General features: G+C 44.5%; 1 protein-coding gene across 1 annotated transcript in view; it reads left to right on the forward strand.

Annotated features, from left to right (window-relative positions):
* The first annotated feature begins 3,359 nt into the window (after positions 1-3,359).
* Positions 3,360-22,411, forward strand: part of Rbl2 (RB transcriptional corepressor like 2) — a 56,486-nt gene continuing 37,434 nt past the window's right edge. Inside the window, exons 1-8 of the mRNA XM_021219953.1 lie at positions 3,360-3,709; positions 7,650-7,780; positions 9,416-9,616; positions 12,388-12,452; positions 17,728-17,856; positions 20,018-20,178; positions 20,260-20,324; positions 21,693-21,876. Of these exons, the coding sequence (XP_021075612.1) occupies positions 3,479-3,709; positions 7,650-7,780; positions 9,416-9,616; positions 12,388-12,452; positions 17,728-17,856; positions 20,018-20,178; positions 20,260-20,324; positions 21,693-21,876 (1,167 nt within the window). The 5' untranslated portion in view covers positions 3,360-3,478. The remainder of the gene's footprint in view (positions 3,710-7,649; positions 7,781-9,415; positions 9,617-12,387; positions 12,453-17,727; positions 17,857-20,017; positions 20,179-20,259; positions 20,325-21,692; positions 21,877-22,411) is intronic.

The raw sequence follows: 22,411 nt of genomic DNA on the forward strand, positions 1-22,411 counted from the left end.
AGAGAAACCCTGTCTCGAAAAACCAAAAAAACAAAACAAAACAAAACAAAAAAAGAAGAAGAAAGAAATAGTAGCCTTTTGTAACTCCAGTCCCAGAGGATCTGACACCCTCTTTTGACCTCTGTGGGTACCAGGCACACATACAGTGTACAAACATACATGCAGACAAAACACCCATGCACATAAACTAAATTAATTGATAATGTTTTTTAAATAAAGCAGTACATTTTATGCCCTCACCCATTTTCTCCCTGAGACAGGCCGTCTGGGGTGTAGCACATTAGGTTCTCATTGCTTGTGTGAGGCCTCGAGGGTCACTGGGTCAAGCTCCAAGCTGTTATGGCCCAACTAATAGAGGGTGGAGACTTTTGTTTTTCTTTTTGGTCATCGTTATTTTGGTCATTCTTTTTTTTTTTTTTTTTTTTTTTTTTTTGTCTCTACACTTTTCCCCACAACAGGATATCAAGGTAAAATCTTTTATTTAATTAATTTACTTATTCTGTGTATATGAGGGCATCAGAACCCATGACGGATGGTTGTGAGCCACTTTGTGGTTGCTGGGAATTGAACTCAGGACATCTTCACCACTACACTAAGCCATCTCTCAGGCCCCCAGGTGAAATCTTTGACAAAGGAGTTAAGCTTTCTTTCTTCTGAAACTGCTCGGGAGCAGCAGGGGGAAGGGGCTGCTCCTCACTGCCAGGCTGTCCACAGAGTGGTTGTAGGTTGCATTTGGAAGAGGGAGGTGATCACGAGAGGTTAAAGGTCGCACTGTGACATTGCTCACAAACTAAGAGGGCCTCAGTGCGGGAGACAGGTGTCAGCAGAGATGGGAATGGTCGCCATTTCTGGGGGGGGGGGGAATCACCTGAGCTTAATGGCCTGTAATCAAGAAAATAGCAAACATGCCGCTGGTTTGGGTGTAAGAAGGGGCCAAAGACAGAAAGCAAGAGACAACAAGAGCAGGGCTGTGGGAGCTAAAGCAGCCCAAACACCTATCAGCCTAGAAGCCATCGTACTCTGTAGGTCTCATCACCAGACGGCAGCATGCAGGAGAGTAGTGGTCTTTCAGTTAAAGGTTGCTAGGAGTGAGGGGTTCACAAGTCTCCACTCTCCCTAAGGCATAGCCACTGGTAAGTTTCTCCGAGTTCCTATAAATAGCCCCTCCCTCTCCCTCTCCTCCCTCTCCCCCCTCTCCCTGTCCCTGTCCCTCTCCCTTCTCCCCTCTCCCCTCTCCATCTCCCACCCCCTTCCTGTAAAAAGCCCTAATTAAATTCACTGAGTCATGAAATAAATGCATGAAAAGAGGGTAGTTGGAACATGGAAGGGGATCGACAGGAATGCTAGGAAACAGAAGAGTAAATGGAGGAGTAAAGGATCACAATATGTATGAAGGAATCATATCCATTAAGTGTAATTAATATGTATCAATACACAAAACTGTAAAATCCCACAATTATTTCAAAGTCTTGAGGCAAGATAGCTAATTATGACAGAGAGGGGACATTAGTGCAGGTGCCACAGAGGCTAGAAGAGGGTGTAAACGCCCTTGGAGCTGGAGTTCCAGGTGGTTGTGAGTGTGACATGGTTGTCTGGATTCGAACTCAGGTCCTCTGGAAGAGCAGCCAGTGGTCGTTATTAACCACTAAGCCATCTCTCTAGCCTACAAAATTGTTGAAATAGCTAATGGATGATGACTTCAATCAAATGTCCTCGTGACCTAGAAGTAAGTATCTTTTTGGTCAGTATTGTTTGCGCACGTGTGCATATGTTTGAATACATCGGTGTGCTTTATTCAAGCCTGTGCACATGTGTGTGGAAGCCATAGAACAGCCTCAAGTGCTATTTCCCAGGCCCTTCTCTTTTTCAGATCCTGTCTCTCACTGGCCAGCAAGTGAGACTCGCCTCTGGACTCTACCAGTTTATGTGTGTCCATCCCCTTCCCTGCTGAGATTACAAGTCAACCCACCATTCCTGGCTTTTAACACCTGCTTCCCCTAACACACGTGAGTTATACAGGTTGATCTCAGGTGAGCGATTTTTTTTTTTTCCACTGAGAATCTCCCCAGCCCTTATCAATGTGTTTATCTCCACTAAAGTCTCTTCTCCACCTGCAAGCCCATGCAATGTGCCTTAAAATTTTCTTTTCCATGAGCAAATTCTTTGAAATTCCCTTCATATCTAAGCTTAGCGATTCAGTAGCTTTAACACCTCAAGTCACAAAAGTAGCTGCTTGAGCCACTTGGGTGCTGTTAAGTTTCAAACCCGAGGACAAATGGCTGAGGTGCCTATTTAACATATCAAAGAGGACCTGGCTGCTCTGTTCTGGTAACCCTCAACCTCTACCTGTTACCATAGCCAGCCCCCTACCCTGAACTCTCCTGCTCAAGGGTGGGCTGCTCTTCCCTATATAATCCACACATTTTCGTTTCTAGCTCATTGTACCTTTGGGCGTTCTGGCTGCTGCACCTGGCTCCCCTTTCCCCTCTCCCTTCACCTCCCGCGCCCCTCCCCGCCCTCAGGTGGCTCAGGGTCATGTCCACTCTGGACTCCCTGCTTGACGCTCTTCCTTTTATCTATAATAAACTTTAGCCTCTCCCTTATCTAGGAGCAGTTATGTGATAGCTAATATACACTTTAAGTTATTCTTGAAAACACATTCATGATTATTTGTGTGGTTGAGGGTTTAGGGTTTTTTTATTTTGTTTTTGTTTGGTGAAGTGAGATCAATTTTTTAGCCCAATATACCTTTGCCATAGATAGCGTTGACACAGGAGTGTCACTTGAGGAATCCTCTCCGTTGGATTGGCCTGTGGGTCTTGCCTAGGCAGGTGGCGGCCGCGGGGGTGGGGGTTCAGAATTCTATTAAGAAAGTAGCTGATGAAGCAACGGGGAGCTAAGTCAGTAAGCTGCGTCCTGCTTTAGCCTCAACGATGGACTGTAAAGACTAAGATGAAATAAGCCCTTTCCTCTCCGAGTTGACTACAGTCCGTGTTTATCTCAGCAACAGAGACGTGAACTAGAAAGGGCAGCCAAACTTTTATCTTTCCTTTGGACCTTTTAGCTTTATTATCTGGGGACCTCTAGGTGAGGAGGATGTGTTGTAAAGGGCTTATATACTAAAGCTTCTCCTGTCGATATATCTTGGTTTTTTTCTCTTCAAATGAGCCTTCTGAATGGTCTCACTATTGAGAGATGTTTTTTAAAACGGGAGAGGGCGCGTCCATTAGCCCCTAAATGATGCACAGCTAATTTTTTGCTTTCTTCTTCCACGACTTTTGGTCCCCCTGAGATCCCGGCCGAGACTACATTTCCCAGCAGGCTGTGCTCAGACCTACGGGTGCCCGCATGGGTCTCAGGAGCTTTGGGGGCGGCACAGTAGCAGGACGGGCTGCTGACGGGCCGGCGCTTCGCGGTTTGAATGGCTGCGGGCCCGGGCCCTGAGCGCATCTGAAGAGCCGCGGCCTCGGGGTGCGCCATGGCATCTGGAGGCAACCAGTCGCCACCGCCTCCTCCTGCTGCTGCAGCCAGCTCGGAGGAAGAGGAGGAGGATGGCGACGCCGCGGATCGCGCGCAGCCCGCGGGGTCCCCGAGCCATCAGATCCAGCAGCGGTTCGAGGAACTGTGCAGCCGCCTCAACATGGACGAGGCGGCGCGCTCCGAGGCCTGGAGCAGCTACCGCAGCATGAGCGAGAGCTACACGCTGGAGGTGCGTGCTCAGATCCTCCGTGGAGATCGGGGACTCCGGGTGGCCCTGGGGTCACTTGGTCGATTGCCTCCCCCTGGCTTTGCAGCCGTCAGAGGAAACGCATTAAGTTTCGGGCTTGCTTACGTGTGAGAATGGCTTAGGATTTATTGTCTCCCCCCCACCCCGGCAGATGAAAAGCGGGTGTAGACACACAACATTTGTTGCTGAACTCCCGCACTCTTTTTGGCTGTCATCCAGGTGTAGGCTTCTTATGTTCCGTTCTTGGGACGGGGCTTGCAGTTGACGAAAATGGCTATTCGGGCCAGTGCCTGTCAACTCTGCAGGCACCTCCCCTGGATGGGCCAATGGGAAGTGACACGGAAGTCCGGATTGTTTATCAGCTGCCTGCATATGGCCCTTTGATTTTATATATAGCTTATGGAAGGGGCTGAGCAAAGAGGCCCCCGATCCGAAGGCTAAGCAAGGTGTTATTTAACTATAATATGGCTGTACTTGTGTCATTCTTCTGAGTCGGTTTATTTCTATTTTTTTTAAAAATCGACACATATCGAATTCCCCTCTCTCCATTTGTTACACCCACAAAAAAAAAGAAATATGGCAGCTTTAGACCTGGATCTGAGTGACTCTGGACAAGTTTTTAACCACAGTGAAACTCAGTTTTGTTGTGTAAGCAGTTTTGTTACTTGTGCCCACTTCAAAGTGCTTATCTAAAGCTTAACTAAAGCAATGTGTGTATGTGTGCAGAAAATTTCATAGACTGAAGCGGTCTGGCTGCAGAGACTGTAGCCGCCTTCCTGACTCAGTGTTTCCTATAGCCAGGCAAAGAGGGGAACTTCTGGTCTGAAGGTCATAAATACTCCCAAATGAATTCTTACTTCACCTTAGAGATGACACTGTAAATTAGCAAGAATGAGCATTATAACATAGCAGAGGCTTCAAGTCACAGACTAAGTCATATGAAGCCTGGTGTCACATATGCAAGTGGCATTTAACAGATGCTTAGTAAATTAGTGTGTGTGTATGTGTGTGTGTGTGTGTGTGTGTGTGTGTGNGAGAGAGAGAGAGAGAGAGAGAGAGAGAGAGAGAGAGAGAGAGATGACTTTGGAGAGTCAGTTTATCGTTTATCTTTACACCAGTGGATCACTGCAGGTCTATTATCTGTCAGAGAGAGAGAGAGAGAGAGAGAGAGAGAGAGAGAGAGAGAGAGAGAGGACTTTGGAGAGTCAGTTTATCTTTACACCAGTGGATCACTGCATGTCTATTATCTGTCAGCTAGCGCCTTTACCTGCTCAGCCTTGCCAGGTTGACTAGTAAATTATATTTGAAAACATAGTCACTATTTCTTGTTTGGCCGGAGCGTTCTATTTATTTGTTTGTTTATTATTTATGTTTTATTTGGATTGGTTAGTGAGGTTCTAATCTCAATTCTTAGCCCAGTTGACCCTTGCCATAGCTTCAGTTGTCAACTTGACACACCTGGGGAGGGGGAGATGGGCAGTGGGCATGCCTGTGGGGCATGCTCTTAATTGCTAATTGATGTTACCCACTGTGGGTTATGCTGCCCCTGCTGGTCCTGGGCTGTTTAAGGGAGGCCCCATTACCTCTTTCAGTTCTTACCTCCATGTTCCTGCCTGGAGTTCCTAAAGGTAACCTGTAACCCAAATAAACCCTTTCCTCCCCAAGTTGCTTTTAGTCACGGTGTCTATCATAGCACATCTAGGACAGCCCTATACCGGCACAAATATTTGTTCATTTTGGAGTATTTCCTGAGCCCCTATCTCTTGCCATAGTTTTCTAGGTACTGGGAAGAAAGCAGTGGTGAAACCTAACACTCCCTGAGGCGTGAGTTTCCAGTCAGAGTACTGGAGAGTAAGTAATGTAGACCAGCAGTTGTCTGAAAGTGGACAGAGGAAATAAAGCACACTTGATCGTTAATACTAACCATCTGCTTTACAATTGTCTCAACTTTTTTCCTGAAATCGACTTTAAAATTTTATTTTAAGCAAATAAATGTATGACTGTGTACCAAGTGCAGGCTTGGAACCTAAAGAGGCTAGAAGAGGGTGTCAGAGCCCCCTGGATCTGGCATTGTACAGTTAAGTACCACCACATGGGTACTGGGAATGAAACCAGAGACCTCTGGGAGAGCAGCCACTGCTCCTAACCACTGAGCCATCTCTCCAGCCCCCATATTCTGAATTCTTGTAGTTTGTTTATTTCTCACTGTTGTCAGCAAAGAGAATGAAACTTCTGGGCTTAAGTAGTTTGCCCATGGTTAGATCTCTAATATGTGGCCAAGGCAGATCTACTTGAGTTACATGGCCATGGACTGTGAATTAGAAATGTCTTCTCCCCACTGCTGCCCGGTTTGTTTGGTTGTTTGGTTGTTTGGTTGTTTGTTTGTTTGGTAGGTTGGTTTGGGGTTTTTTGGGTGTGTGTGTGTGGGGGGGTGTTATATGAGACAGGGTCTCATCTAGTACAGCCTGGCCTTGAACTTGCTGAGGGTGTAGCTGAGAATAACCTTGAACTTCTGATCCTCAATCCAGTTGGGGTTAGAAGAGTGGGCCATTGGGCTGGTGAGATGGCTCAGCAGGTAAGAGCACCAGACTGCTCTTCCAAAGGTGCAGAGTTCAAATCCCAGCAACCACATGGTGGCTCACAACCATCCTTAACAAGATCTGACTTCCTCTTCTGGAGTGTCTGAAGTTCTACAGTGTACTTACACATAATAAATAAATCTTAAAAAAAAAAAAAAAAAAAAAGAGTGGGCCATCATGTCCAGGACCTCAAGCACACCAGGAAAGCAGGACCCACCAAGCTGTCTCCTCAGCCCAACAATGACTGTTAAGGATTTTTTTCAATAGCTAATAGGGCGAATGATGAACCAGGTCGTAGGAATCTTCTCATCTGGTGGTGGTGGCCCCAGGCATGTCTTACTTTACAAAGCTCTTCTTCATTTCCTTCATCCTTCAAGTGTTGTAACATTCTTGTGTGTAAGACTATTTGTTTTTCCTTTTCAGGGAATGATGTAGTTACAAATTCTCTCCTCTCCCTTAAACCCTTTTTTAGAACAAAGATGCCATTGTAACTGCTTAGCTGTACCCTTCCTAGTAGATCTTGATGGCAGAAAATCAGTAGTTGAAAAGCTCAGTTTAACCTCGAGGCCATACAATCTGGGAAAATCACACCACCATGGGGTTGAGGGTCCTGCAGTGGAGTGTGTGTGTGTGGTGAGGCCTCGGGTTCTAATACCAGCAGTGACAAGACAAAAACCAAAGACCAAAACCAAAACCGCCCTCCAAATCAAACGCCGGACGAAACCATTGCTCAGAGCTGTGCTGAAGGGAAGGAGAGAGGACTTGATGGGGTAACGTGGGGTGTGAGCATTTGGACCTGAGTCTGAACCTCAACATCCTTGCTGAAAGCTGGGATACCGTGCTGTGGTGGGGGAATTCCAGCGGTACAAAGGAGATGCCTCATCCTCGTTTCTGCATCAAAATGACTGTTGTCTCACCCGGAAGCATTGAGTCACAAGGGTGGGCATAGGCTCCTTGGGCATCTCTCCCTATCTAACTGGCCACTGCCATATTTGCTCTCTCAGCATGACAGTTAAAGGGAGTCACACTTTTTCTAGGCTGGTTTATGACACCCTCCAAGACAGTGGCAGGTGGTATTGGCCTTCCCTTCTGTGACCTTTGATGTTGTATCGCATCACTAATACCTGTGGTATTAGTAGAGACAATCGGGTAAAGGGGCATAAAACTCTGCCCTGCTTCAATGGAACAGAGACACAGTACCATGCATAGACGAATGCCAGTGTCGTGTACTGGAAGAGGCTATAGGCAAGGGCTGTCATAGACATATCACTTTCGATATGAGTGCAGGAAGTTTTACAGTGAAGCACACAGAAGTCATTAGCTAAAACTGTTTTCTTCTTCAGGGAAATGACCTTCATTGGTTAGCATGTGCCTTATATGTGGCTTGCAGAAAATCTGTCCCAACTGTGAGCAAAGGGACCGCTGAAGGAAACTATGTATCTTTAACTAGAATCCTTCGCTGTTCCGAGCAGAGGTAAGTGGAATGTAGCTAAATTTTTTTAAAAAGCTTAGAAATCACACTGATAGTGTAAATTCTCTTTGTCTACTGTTTTCTGAGCATCTAACATGTACATAGCCGAATTTAGAATCTGAGTCATGGTTTTCCTTTACCATTTCAGAGTCAGATCATATTGTATGTACTTGAGTGTATTTGCATCGTAACACATTAAAGGTTGTAACTTACTGTATAATGTTGCTGTGAGTTTAAGTAAAGACAATGAAAAGCTTTTGAAGATAGTCGAGATTGAAAAGGTTAATAAATATGAATTATGAGGCAGTATGCTCAGATACGTATGCACAGGACTTGTGTTTTAATGTACGTAGAATACGTAGTAAAATTGAAGCTGCGTATTCTCTGAGCCTAAAGAAACCCCTGCACACATACAAAGATGTTTATTGCAACATTCAGAAATTCATGATTTTTATAGGTGTACGAGTGCTTGCATGCATATATGTGTACCACATATGTTCTGGTGTCTGTAGAGGCCAGAAGAAGGCGTTGGATCTCCTGGAACTGGGGTTACAGATGGTTGTTGAGCTGCTGTGTGGCTGCTGGAACAGAGCCTGGGTTCTCTGCTAAGATCTACAAATGCTCTTAGCCCCCCGAGCCACCTCTCCAGTCCTACACCATTTTATTAAAGGAAACTCTGGTCGTTGAGTGAATGCATAGAGTTATTGTACGTTCATAGGAAGGGATGGTTTTAGTAACTAAATAAGTGAGTTAGATATTTCCATGTATTGATATTAATGAATCTTAGAAACATTAACTGAAAATTAAGTTGCAGAATGTTACTTACAGTGTGATACATTTTACATAAGATGTAAAAGTGAACAAAAGATACTACTTATTTTTTTATGACTATATGTAAGGAAAAATAATCAATCTAACTTCAGAATTGGGGTTGCATCTGGGGGGGGTGGAGAACTAGATTAGGAGGATGTATAAATTGAAATCTGGGCTGTTTCTATCTTTAGTACCTTTAAAAAAATTTTAAGGTTCATTTCATTATTTTATGTGTACAAGCATTTTGCCTGCCTGCATGTCTGTATGCATGTATGTGGTACCATGTGCATGTTTGGTGTCCAAGGAGGTCAGAAGAGGACATCGGATCCCCTGGAACTATAGTAAAAGATGGTCATGTGTGACCTTGTGGTTGCTAGGCACTGAACCCAGGTCCTCTGTGAGAACAGCAAATACTCTCTCCAGCCCTATAGTTCTAGTATTTAAAAGACCGGAGCCAGGGCCAGTGAGAAAACTCCTTGGGTAAAAGCTCCTGCCACACCCGGCAGAAAAATCCAAGTGGTAAAGCCATTGAGGAAGGCAGAGAGCAGCAATTTCTGTCTTCCACGTGCATTCCCACGCATCAGCTACATGAACACACACACACACACAGAGAAACCAAACCTGAGCAGAGTAGGTCGGGAGGAGGCCTGGAGGAAGGCGAAGGGTAGGAGATGAAGCTAATCAAAGGCATTTGCTGGATTTTATGTCGTTGTCCAAATATAATTGGATGAAATGATCTTGGTTTACTGTATTGGCATTCCCTTGTACTGGCATAATATCACCTTTACGTTATTAAAGTGCCTCTCCTTTATTTTTAAATATCAGCCTAATTGAATTTTTTAACAAGATGAAGAAGTGGGAAGACATGGCAAATCTGCCCCCACATTTCCGAGAACGTACTGAAAGATTAGAAAGAAACTTCACGGTTTCTGCTGTGATTTTTAAGAAATATGAACCCATTTTTCAAGACATTTTTAAATATCCCCAAGAAGAACAGCCTCGCCAGCAAAGAGGAAGAAAACAGAGGTATGTGTCTGTGCTCTCTGGGAAAATGCTTTCAGAAATAACTCCTGAGAAGCCGGGATTGGTTTGCTTGTTTGGTTTGAGACAGGGCCTCGTTATGTGACCTTGGAGGCATGGGATTCACTATGTAGACCAGGCTAGCCTTCAGCTCAAAGATCTGCCTGCCTCTGCTTCTAAGTCCTGGAGTTAAAGACACGTACTACCATGCCTGGCTTAAAAGTATTTTTTAAAAAATAATAATTTAACAGCCAGGGCTATGCAGAGAAACCCTGTCTCGAAAAAAAAAATAATAATAATAATTTGTTGTTCTCTGGTGTATGTTAGAAGTTGTCTGCCTTCTTTCACAACTCAAATGTTTGGGCTTTACATTGATATAATTTTTCTCTTTTTATTTAAGCAACCAAAAGTGCAGGTTGCACAAGTCAGACCCCACGTACTTTTTCCAGTTGACTTTCTTGGTATTGATCAGATACTGATATTTTCTATTATTTGACCTTTATGTCAAACTGAATAATAGTCCCTGAAATGAGTTTGATGTTCATAACCAGTCAACAACAAAGAAACTAGGTTAGGTGAGAATAGGGGAATTCAACTCCTGTGAACTTGTTTTCTGGTCAGGTTTACAAACCAGCTTCCTTTGGCGAGTTTTCCCTGGCTTAACAGTTACAGACACAATCCGCCCTCCTTTGATAGCCAAGGTTATTTAAAACAGCAAGGGAAGCCTTGCTTTTAAAGTATGTGAGGAAACTTCCTCTTAAGTAGAACGACAACAGTATTCAGAAGAAATGTACAAGAGATTGACTATAGTTACATAGAACTGAAATCCCAGCATTAAGGAGGCTGAGGCAGGAGGATCACCTGGACTGTATAAAAGAGATTCTGTTTTAGCCAAAAAGAGAGAAATAAAACAAAGCAAGATCAAACCCCCTAAAACGGGGGGGGGGGGAGAATATCATTATGTAGCCCAGGCTGGCCTCAAACTTGCTATTCTTCTGCATCAGCCGTCCAGGCGCTGGAATTACAGGAATGCTCTACCACACCCAGTTTACTCTATAGATCTTAGCACTTTCTAGTACTTGCCGCTAACAGTCATACTACGATGTATGGCATGTAACTGTGTGTCTTGAGGCAAGCATTCTTCTCAGGTGTGAGCGTGTAATATGACAACTTTAGGACTCTGAACCTTGTTACATGGGGGAAATAAACTCCTAGAGAGCAGGCGGTCCATGCACCTGACAGTGGGTAGAACTGCAGAACCTGTATGCTTTACCATGGTGGCCTGGCCTCATGAATATGACTGTAATGTACAGCTGCGACTATGTCACTATGTGTTAAACACAACAAATTATCGTTCTGGTATTGTGTTGTGGATGGGCATTTAAAAAGAATCGTGGCCTCTCTTCCGAGAGCTGACAGTAAAGCGAGAGAGAAGAAATAACATACAGGCCATAAGAGTGCGGCAGGCACAGGAAAGTGAGATTTCTGAGGCCAAGATAAACCTAGATGACCCAGTTTGATAGCTCTGCATGGAGGAAGCAAGGGTAGGACTTGGCAGATGACCTTAGAGATAGAGATGGGGCCTTCGGTACAGAGGAAAGAGTGATATGTGCAGAGGCTACGGAGCGGATTGGTTAGGTACAGGTTCTTCCAGGTCCCCAGTGTTAAGAGCTAAAATGTATAGTAGCTATATATTACAAGCTAAAAGGCCTAAATTTTATATTTGAGGCTGATCAAAATCACAAATAGGTTGTCATATACTATGACAGAAAAGCCATAACTTTTTTTCTTTTTAAGACAGCGTCTCACGTAGCCCCAGTAGTCAGCGTAGGTCTGACTGATTCTCACTATGACTATGACCTAAAGCCAGTACCACTCCTAAATATAGTATCTTGGACAGATGAAGGAGTAAGGGCCAGGGAAACAAGTGCCTGCTCGTGCTAGGACCAGAACTAAACCAGCCCCTAGCTCTTCTCCAGGACCGGCTGCTCTTCTTGTTCCTGCTGTAAAGCTGGGCATGGTGACATGCACCCGTCATCCTAGCATTTGGCAGATGCAGGTGTTCAAGGTCAGCCTCTATGACCTAGCAAGTTCGAGGCCAACCTGGGTGACGTGAGATCTTGTCTCCGAAAACAAAAGTAAAATGAAAGATGAGGCTCTTGTGATTTGGGCCCCATAGAAGTCGGGTTTAAGCACTGGCAGGAGAACTTGGCAGAAAAGCCAAGCTACAGCAGATCTGAGACACCCCCCCCCCCCCCGTTAGCAGACAGCTTGGTAGAATACAACAGGTCTCTTAGTGGATAGAGTGTAGGCACAAGGATAGGACCGGAGTTTATTTCAGAATGTCCTTTTGTGATTTTATAGTATGGAGTATTCTAGGGAGAGGGTTACAGTCCATCTGCATGAGGAGAAGCAGTAACCCAGACTGCCTGAAGCCCGGAAGTAGTGTTAGCTGTACCAATGTCGGCACCAGAGCAGCTGTACCGATGTCGGCACCAGAGCTGTCCTTTTCCTTCTTACTTTGTGCCTTCTGTTCTTGACCCCGGAAATTTAGAAAGGATTCTGTTTGTTTGACCTCTGAGCTTCCCTTTTCTGCCTCCTGGCTGTTTGCTTTCAGTATTTGGTTGGGGCAGAGTGTCTTGTACATTTCCCTGAAAAGCTACATCCGTTATCCCTCCGCTGCCCCCGGGCATGTTTCGTATCTGATTTGAGTCATTTGGGTTGCCTTTTTGTGATTCTTATATTTGTCTCTCAACTTTGTTTTTCTCCCTCTCCAGGCGACAGCCCTGCACCACATCTGAAATTTTCCATTTTTGTTGGGTGCTTTTTATATATGCAAAAGGTAAGAGTAATGAGTGTTCAGACAGGAGTTAGCTGGCCGTTTCTAGGTGCTGATTTCATCTGCTGTGTTATGAATCGGGAAGAAAGCCTCACTTTTCGTATGAGGTTCTTTGTTACTATCTTTACAGTATCCACGTCTCCTTGTATTAAGTGCCACACCCTTCACTTTAGTCTTGACCATGCCTCTTTGACGTGAAGCTATTCCTTTGAGTTGTGAACAGAACCGCCACACTCTGCATTAGCTTGTGCGTGGGGCTCTGCTCTTCATAAGCTGTGTCTGATTCACTGGGTGGGACAGAAGTCCTCCGAATAGGTTAAATGACTTTCTGCATGTCTACAGGTAAGGAGTGTGACTAAACTTAATCAGGTGCTTAGCATCTCTTTCTCTCCTCTTCTCATTCCATTACCCTAGGCAAGATATGCATGCACTCAAGTACACCTCTGTGACTTTGGTATATTCTGTCTAGGGATAAAGCTTAACAGTCTAAAGGAGAAGGTACAAGCATATACGTTAGGGTTTTCTCTTTAGACTGTGCATACAGCCGCCGACAATAAATAGTTCAATGTGATACAAAGTGTCAGAATTGGAAGGCACTCCATGCATACCGGAGGCCCCCCTTTATGTATGCAGGATACCTCCTAAGACCCAAAACCAAAGATAATTCCACCTCTTGAATGCTATGATTCTTGCTATACATACCTACATAAAGTTTAATTTATACATCAAACACAGTAAGAGATAATAAGAACAGAACAGCTATGGTAGTATAGTAGATGTTATATAAATTCTGTCTCTATCAATTACCTTATTATACTCTAAGTCTTAGCAGCATCAGCATAGGTTTCTTTTAAGGTTTCTGTTTTCTATGCATGGACGTTTACCTGTATGTCTGTCACCATGTGCATGCAGTACCAGAGGCGGTCAGAAGGGGGCGACGGATATTCAGAGGCTTGTAATTCTCCAAGAGGTTGCTGGGAAATCAACCCTGGGTTCTCTGGAAGAGCAGCCAGTGCTCTTAACCACTGAGCCATCTATCCAGCCCTCTTAAAAAACCTTTTTTAACATTTAAATTAAGGACACTCAACTTTTCACTTAATGGAAACACTTCCCCCTTCTGGCTTTGGCAAGTTGCTGTACGACCTTAGGATCATTGCTAAGTGAAATACAGATTGCTCGAATAAAATCTCTGCGGTCTGGAGACAGTAGATCAGATAACCACAAAAACAGCTAACTGGCTTATGGATATATCGCGTATTCAGCCTGGACATGCAGGACACAGGGAGGACAGGGCTGTCCACAGAGCTGGGCAGAACAGTGAAACATGCCACTTTAAATGTACTTTTTATTTGTTGGAGGCTCTTTAGGCCAGTCTGACCTGGAATTTGTGACCCTCCTGCCTCGGTCTCCCTAGTCCTTGGGCTATAGGCATCCCTGCCTATCTGAGAATTACTTCTTAAGTTTTCTTTTTGATTATTTTGGTCTGTTGATCAAAGGTAATTGAAACTCTATAAAATAAAGCCATGGGTAAGGGAAAATTACTGTGTAAGAGACTCCCTTTATCAGATCACCTATCACAATGGATTCCTTTCAAGCTGAGGCCGGAAACTGTTAAGGTTATGCTTGCGGACAGTAGCCTAGCATAACTGTCCTCTGAGAGCCTCCACCCAGCAGCTGACCAAAACAGATGCAGAACCCACAGCCAGACATTAGCCTGAGCTCAGGGAGTCTTGTGGGAAGTGCTGGGAAAAGTATTGAGGGACCCGGAGGGGATAGGAACTCCACAGGAAGGCCAACAGAATCAACTAACCTGGTCTTTGGGGACTCCCAGAGACTGAACCACCAACCAAAGGGCATATATGGGCTGCCTCCCCACACATATGTAGCAGATATACAGCTTGGTCTTGTGGGTCCCCCAGTAGCTGGGGCTGTCCCTAACTCTACTGCCTGCCTGTGGATCCTGTTCCCCTAAGTGGGCTGCCTTGCCTGACCTTAGTGGGAGAGGATGTGCCCAGTCCTGCAGTTACTTGATGTGAGTTGGTCCCCAGGGGAGCCTCCCTCTTCTCAGAGGAGAAGGGAAGGGGGGGGGGGAGGAGCTGTTTAAGGGGGCCTGGGAGGAAAGAAGAGACTGTGATCAGGATGTAAAGTGCATACATAAATTAATTAATGGAAAAAATAAAAGAATAATGTAAGGATTTGAACCCAGCTCTCTTGTCTCCTGGTTTGAGGCTGACCATGAATGTGTGGTCTCCAGGAGTGTTGTTGTAGTTGCAGCTGATCCTCTCAGTCCTCCCTCATTATCTGAGCTGTGTGCCCAGAGGAAGGAAGGAAGGAAGGAAGGAAAGAAGGAAGGAAGGAAGGGAGGGAGGAAGGGAGGGTGGGGCTTTTCAAGCTTCTTAGCTATGCTTTCCATAACAGTGACACTGGCAGCCTTCTTCAGTGCCGTCAGAAGTGACAAACGTGGCCTAGTGGCGGAGTGCTCGTCCAACATGCACAAGGCCCCGTATTCAATCCAAGCACCACAAATACAAAGTAAAATAAAAGTGATATAGATCAATGACAACATAAAAGCTCGGGCTTTTCTGTGAAGGCTGCCATGTTAGCTTGTGTGACTGGTATTACATATGATAATAGGCTTAGGATCGTATTGGATAACTATGTGGCTACTAGGATTTTAATCTAGTTTGTGTGTGCTTAGGAGTTAATGTACTTGCTAGTGTATGAACTATTAAAATAACGGCAGAGTCTCGGGCAGAATCCATTGTACTTAGCTTTGCTGTTTCAGGGTTGACTTGTTTGTTTGTTTTTGGTTGTTGTTGTTGTTTTTAGATTGGAATCTGTCTTTGTTCCCTGGGCCTGATCGAAGCTGAGTTGAACTCAGGGGGACAGCACAGCTCCGTGTGGCTTATGTGGTGTGATTAGATTGGTAGCTTAGCTGCTTTTGCAGGACCCCCTTTCCGGGGACCCTGCTCTTGTCCTGGGATAAGGGCTCACCCAGAAATCACGAGAGACCTTCTTTATGTAAAAAACATGAGGTAGTTTATTGGCGGAGCTCCGGACCGATGCGTACCTCACGCAGGAGGTAGAGGCATCGACCTCGAGGCTCGAAAGTTAGGGGTTCTTATAGGAAAAAGGGTCTGGGGTCGGGGAAGTTGGCGTGGCCTCACACGATTGGTTTAGTCAAACATCAGCAGCCCCATCACACGTCAGTAAGGAGTATGTGCAAGCCGGAATGTCAGCAGTCTTGAGGGCCGGAGGCTTATCTGAATCGGAGGCTTATCTGAATGGGAACATCTGGTTAACATATAACTCTAAAGCTATCACAAGGACAATGGGCTGGGGGATGGCGCTGGGCCAGAGGGTCGCCGACACAGCCCTGGCCCTTCCTGCTCTCCCATTATCCTAATGGCCCGGCAATCTCAAGAATGCTCTAACAATGAGCTTGCCTGGGCATGCCTGGGCCTGTCCCATGGTGCTCTCGGCCCTAGGTTCCAAAGTTCACAACCATCTCTTTTCGACCAAAGTTACATGAATCAGACCTTAAATTTCATCTCCCTTCACCTTAGTTCAGCACTTGCTTTCTCTCTAGGGAAGATCTACTTTGCCTGTAGCCTATGGTCATCTTAGATAATTTCATTCCCAGTAATAAGCTCATTCTCTCTATATTGGTTGGTTTGGCTTGGCAAGTGGCAAGTTTGAGCTGTCACATGAAGGGCTTTTGAGTAGAGGACCATTTTCTGTTGTTATGGCACAGGAAATGTTTTGCTTAGACAAGGAAGCCAAATCTAGAGGTTAAGTCTCCTGATTAAATGGTAAAATGGCTTGTACGTTACTGTCCATTTGTAAGGTCATGATTTGAGATTGCCAATATGTCCTCTTGGGACTGTCCTGAAATCTCATTTAGAACCTGACCATTAGGGGCCTTTCAGCCTGCGGTTAGGAGTTCCGGTGCTGCTGTAACTGCTCTGCAGTGAGTACACACCGGGGCAAGTCCTGGCTTGCCAGTGATGGCTTACTCTCTTAGAGACAGGAAGTGTGGCTTCCTGTCTTATGTACAATAGGGGCAGACTTTTAATATTTGACCTTTTATAGCAGAGGCAAGCAAGTTAGCTTGGCTATACCAATGCAGAATTGGATCTCTTAATAATTATTTTGCCTTTCTGGCAGCAGCAGGATTGATTGATTGATTGATTGATTGATTGATTCAGCCTATCCCCCAAAGGAAAAGCTGTGGTAGGAGGTAACTTTCTTTGGAAGGAAGCAAATGGGGAAGGTCTGATACAGAGCCGACTGAGAGGAAGAGAAGCATGGGTGCTGGGTGCATTCGGGTAGGACTGTGTGTGGAAGTGTGGTTCCTGCTTTGTGTCCGCTGTCCGCACTGTGTGAAAATGCAGAGGTGTGACCGCGGCTCTCAGACAGATGCTCGATAGCCGTTAAACAGTTAAACAGAGCTGTTCAGCATCCTTCAGAAACAGCACTGTAGGAGGGCATGTCTGCAGACCTGCGCTTGTTTCATTTTCTTTCTCCTCTTCTCTTCTCTTCTCTTCTCTTCTCTTCTCTTCTCTTCTCTTCTCTTCTCTTCTCTTCTCTTCTCTTCTCTTCTCTTCTCTTCTCTTCTCTTCTCTTCTCTTCTCTTCTCTCTCCCTCCCTCCCTCCCTCCCTCCCTCCCTCTCTTTTTTGTTACAAGCATGACGGTTATCCTTGGGACAGTAGTAGCTTTTGAAGTCAAATGTCTGCATCTGTGTTCCGTTGGATTAATGCGAATGTCCTTTATTGCTATATAGGAAAGTATTCTAAATCGTTACTATTAGTGCTCTAATGAAAGGCTTCCTTCTCTCTAGATTACAGTTATGAGAAAAATCATACATGGTTCATTTTCTAGTGGTTTACCTCTAAATATTTCTAGTTATTTTAATTGCAGAAAAACTTTTTTATGTAAAATAATTTGTTAGAGTTTAAGAGAGTTGGTAAAATTTTGTGTGTGTTCAGCATTCCAAGGACTGGACCAACAATAATTAAAGTTTTAGTTCACTACTAACTACTTAATAGATGCTTATTGAATATATATTGAATTTAAGTGATGTTTTAGTTTCCATTAAATTCTTAGACATACATTAAAATATCAGTGTCCTAAAATGTAAATTTGCCAAAACACAGTATCACTCTTGAACCAACTTAGTATAATGGTGTCTGGTATCATTATAACTAAAGGAAGCAATTATTTTTAAAATACTGTGCAGTGGATGCTGATTTAACTGTGACTTTTCTAACCCTGTAGGAAACTTCCCCATGATTAGTGATGATCTGGTCAATTCCTACCATCTTCTGCTGTGTGCATTAGATCTAGTCTATGGAAATGCCCTTCAATGTTCTAACCGTAAAGAACTTGTGAACCCTAATTTTAAAGGTAAGTTGATTGACAGCCCGTGTTTCTGCATGGTTTTTACTCGTGGGAACTGTATCCCCAGCTGCAGGCTTGCTAGCCTCAGAGGACATGAGTGTTGGAGAACTTCGGCCACCTGAGTCGCGTGGAGTGCTTGTACTGAAGTCAGCATCCCCAGACATTTTTAAATGTTTTATTTTATGTGTATGGGTGTCCTGTCTGCATGTCTGTTTGTGTACCACATGTGTGCCTGGTGGCCACAGGCCAGAAGGAGAATGTTAGATCCCGAGGAACCGGGCTTATAGATGGCCGTGAGCCGTGCGTGCTGGGAATTGAACCTAGGTCCTCTGGAAGAGTAAGCTGTGCCCTTAACTAGTGGGTCATCTCTCCAGTGCCCACCCCCACCCCACCTCTAAAAAAGAAAAGCAAATATCACCAAATTTAGCTTCAATAACTTTGGAGGTTTTTGAAAAATATATATAAAAGAGAAGAATGTAGAAACTCACAGTATAAAGATAACCCTAAAGCCATGGTAGTATTTTTTGCTGTTGGCGCGTTTGGTGCTTAATGCACTCCAAGTAGCAACAGAGAATTGGCTAAAAGAACAGCATTTCACTTCTTTTGCTACAGAAAAGTAAAATTCTGAAACAACAAGAACTGAGCTCTCTGGGTGACTGGTATGAGAGTCACACTCATTTTGGCAGTACCTGTACTGTGCGTTAGAGTATGCAATTTCTATAAGCCATGCACGTAAATACTGAGGACGTGTAGACTAGTCTATATTGCTGATTCTGCGTGAAGAACACCGTGGAAGAATTCTGTCCGTCAGCTTGGGCATGATTCCAATTAGAACTTCAATTTGCCCATCGGGGTTGGTTTTAAAATTAGTGGAGTTAGTTACTCCTAATTCCCTATGACTCGAAAGGCGTGAGATGTAGGCCCGAGATGGATGGAGTCTGTGACAGACTGCTCGGCTGGCTCTGAGTTTGATCCTGAGTACTGTAGAACAAGCGAGACAGCAGAGAAACAAAGTTTTAGATGTCCCCGAAGAGTTTTTGGCTATGCGTGTTCATCTAATAAAGATGGTACAGGTGGTCCAAAAAAGACTAAGCTCTAAATCTTGGTCCAAGTATTTTCAACAAGGAGCACCTGACCTTTGCCCCTTGCTGTGCGCCCCGTTCGTCTTCAGTTTATTCTCTCACTTTTTGTTCTGGGGACTGGACACAGGGTGCCCTGGTCCTGTGCCACCTCTGTTGCTTCCATCTGATATTGTTATTTATTCTGGTTTTAACCTCCTTTAATTTTCTTTGATTTCTTTATGTTCTTATGAAAGAGAACACTATAAGTTAATATAAATATGTATAATATGATCAAGTCAAAGTTGAGAATCTGTGAGCTGTGTCATTTCAAAAATTGTCACATCTTAGTGTGTGTGTGGGGGGGGAAGGCCTGGACCCGCCACAGTGTACATGCACAGGTGAGAGGACAATTGAGGGACTCCATCCTTTGCTCCACCGCGTGAGTCTTAGAGGGCTTGGAAGCAGGTGTCTTCCTTCACCTGATGAGCCATCTCAGCAGTCAGAAATGGGTAATGTCTGTTTGCTTGTTTATTTTAGACAGGGTCTCTAGCCCTCGCTGTCCTGGAACTCTATATGTAGACAAAGCTGTCCTTGAACTCACAGAGATCAACCTGCCCCTGTTACTGGGTGCTGGGATTTAAGGTGTCAGCCACCTCACCTGGCAGAACTGTATCATTTTTAAAGTGTTGTTTTGTTTTTGTTTTCTTCTAATTTGAATGTAAGGCTCATTTGCAGAACACAATTCTGATGTTTTTCAGATATTCCCCCGACTTTTTTTTATTTTTCTAACAGCCTTTAGTCACATAACTAATCTTTTGAGTAGTCCTTTCTCTATGTGAGGCAGGATCTTACAGCTCAGGAGGTCCCGAGTCACGACAGTCCTCCTGAGCACTGGGGTACAGGTTGAGGAAGCGTGTCACTTTCTGTTTGTCCTGGGATGCCGCATATCCATCTCTGTCTTCATCTCTTCATCTTTTGAGGTCTATGTAAATTAGTTACACATGCCGATCATGTCCTGAGCAGACTAAGATTTATGCTTCTGTGTATTGTATGTTAGTGAGTTGGCACTGACCGGTGTCTCCATCTTGTGATTTTATACATCACAGGCCTGTCAGAGGACTGTCACCCCAAGGACTCTAAAGCATCCTCTGACCCGCCGTGTGTCATTGAGAAGCTCTGCTCCTTACACGACGGCCTAGTGTTGGAGGCAAAGGGAATAAAGGAGCACTTCTGGAAACCCTATATTAGGAAACTTTTTGAGAAAAAGGTTTGTAAGTAACGACATACGGACGTTTTCTGGGTAAAGACTCGGTCGCACATAACCTAAGGACCTTTCTTTTCATCGTAGCTTCTCAAGGGGAAGGAAGAAAATCTTACTGGCTTCCTGGAGCCTGGAAACTTTGGAGAGAGTTTGTGAGTACTTACGCTGCAGACCTGCCAGGAGAGTTTGGTTGCTTGCTTGATTTTTGGTTTTGTTTTTTTTTTGAGACAGGGTTTCTATTTGTAGCCTTGGCTGTTCTGGAATTTGTTCAGTAGACCAGGCTGGCCTCCAACTCAGAGATCCACCTGCCTCTGCCTCCCCAGGCCCGGCTTGCTCTGATACATTAACTTACCTGTGAGGAGACCCCGAGCTCAGTGTTTGTACTGTTTGTACGCTGGACAGTTTTAATGCTTTATGGTAGAACTCATAGAAGCCATCACAGTTCTGGAAACTTCTACTATAAGCATATGCCATATGTCTTTAAGCTCAGTGAAACTTGCTTTTGTTCAAAGTTTTATTACTCAAGATTTTGGATTCTAAATTTTGAAATTAAGAAATGCTTTTGTGGGCTGGAGGGATGGCTCCGTGGTTAAGAGCATTGACTGCTCTTCCCCGGGTCCAGAGTTCAATTCCCAGCAACCACATGGTGGCTCACAACCATCTGTAATGGGCTCTGATGCCCTCTTCTGGGGTGTCTGAAGACAGCAACAGTGTACTCATATGCATAAAGTAAATAAATATTTTTTTTTAAAAAAAGAGAAGAAAGAAATGCTTTTGTGCCTGGCCATCAGGGCACGGGGCTGACATCTCAGCACTTGGGACCTGAGGCAAGGCGACTGTAGTTGGGGGCTACTTTGTCTCAAAAAAGAATAAAGTTAAGAAAAGGCAAAGAAGGGCTGGAGAGGTGGCTCAGTTGTTAAGAGCACTCGACTGCTCTTCCAGAGGTTCTGAGTTCAAGTCCCAGCAACCACATGGTAGCTCACAACCATCTGCAATGAGATCTGATGCCCTCTTCTACTGTGTCTGAAGACAGCTGAAGTGTATTTATATATAATAAATAAATTTTAAAAAAAAGGCAAAGAAGACTCATATTTGGATCTTTAGAGGTGACAGTGTGGCAATACAAGGTCTTTAGAGGTGCCAAGAACAGCTGAGGAAATATTCCTGTATGGTCATATGCTAGCTGTGTGTCACCCAGGATCACAACTGCTTATACTTTAGTATAATTTAGTATATCATTATTTATTATTATTATTATTATTATTATTATTATTATTATTATTATTATTAGCTTATTGAAGGCAGGTTTGTTCAGAGTTCCTACCTTGACACACTGTTGAAAAAGTATATTCAGTGTGTGCTGGACACTTAGATTAAAGCAAGTTGCATCTTCTCTTTGGTTTTTGTAATGAACAATTATTCTACGGAAATAAATGACCTTGAGAAATTTGCCAGATGTTGTAGTAAGTAAAACCCTGGTGTGGAACCCGAGCTGAAATGGCGGTCCTGTTTCCCCATAGTAAGGCCGTTAATAAGGCATACGAAGAGTCCGTGTTATCCGCTGGGAATCTGGATGAGCGCGTATTTCTTGGTGAGGATGCGGAGGAAGTTGGGACTCTCTCTCGGTGTCTGAGTGCCGCCTCGGGCACAGAGAGTGCTGAACGGATGCAGATGCGAGAGATCTTGCAGCAACGTCTTGACAAGGTGAGTCACGCTCGGAGGGAGACAGGAGCCCCGTGGGACGCACTGACCGCATGGCTGCGCCAAGAGGAAACCGGCCTCTGTTGTCTCTTCATAATCCTGCGTGCATGTGTGTTTTAAATGTTTAAAAGAAAAGTCCAGTTATCTTACTGATTTATTTTTCATTTAGAACCAACTTTCAAAGGTTTTAGTTAGGTCTGAGAAGAAAATTGACTGTTAATCTAAACATATGCGTCCTGCTGGCAGTCGTTGCTTTTGAAAAAAAATAAAACAAAACAGGCTGTAGTGTATATTCTGCACAGTGGTCACAGAGACATTTGGAAAATATTAATTATCCTAATTGGAGCCTGTGGATCGACAGTCAATCTTTAAGAAAATTCTGTTGCTCCTAAACCAATTTTTAGGATGATGGAGACTGGTGACTCCGATTTTCACTTCCCTGTAACTGAGAAACTTTGGACTTGCCCTGGGCCTGCCTCCCCTCCCCTCTCCTGCCCTCCCCTCCCCCCTCCCCTCTCTCCCTTCCCCTCTCTCCTCC

The sequence above is a fragment of the Mus pahari genome, chromosome 20 (assembly GCF_900095145.1).
Source record: "Mus pahari chromosome 20, PAHARI_EIJ_v1.1, whole genome shotgun sequence".
Lineage (NCBI taxonomy): Eukaryota > Metazoa > Chordata > Mammalia > Rodentia > Muridae > Mus > Mus pahari.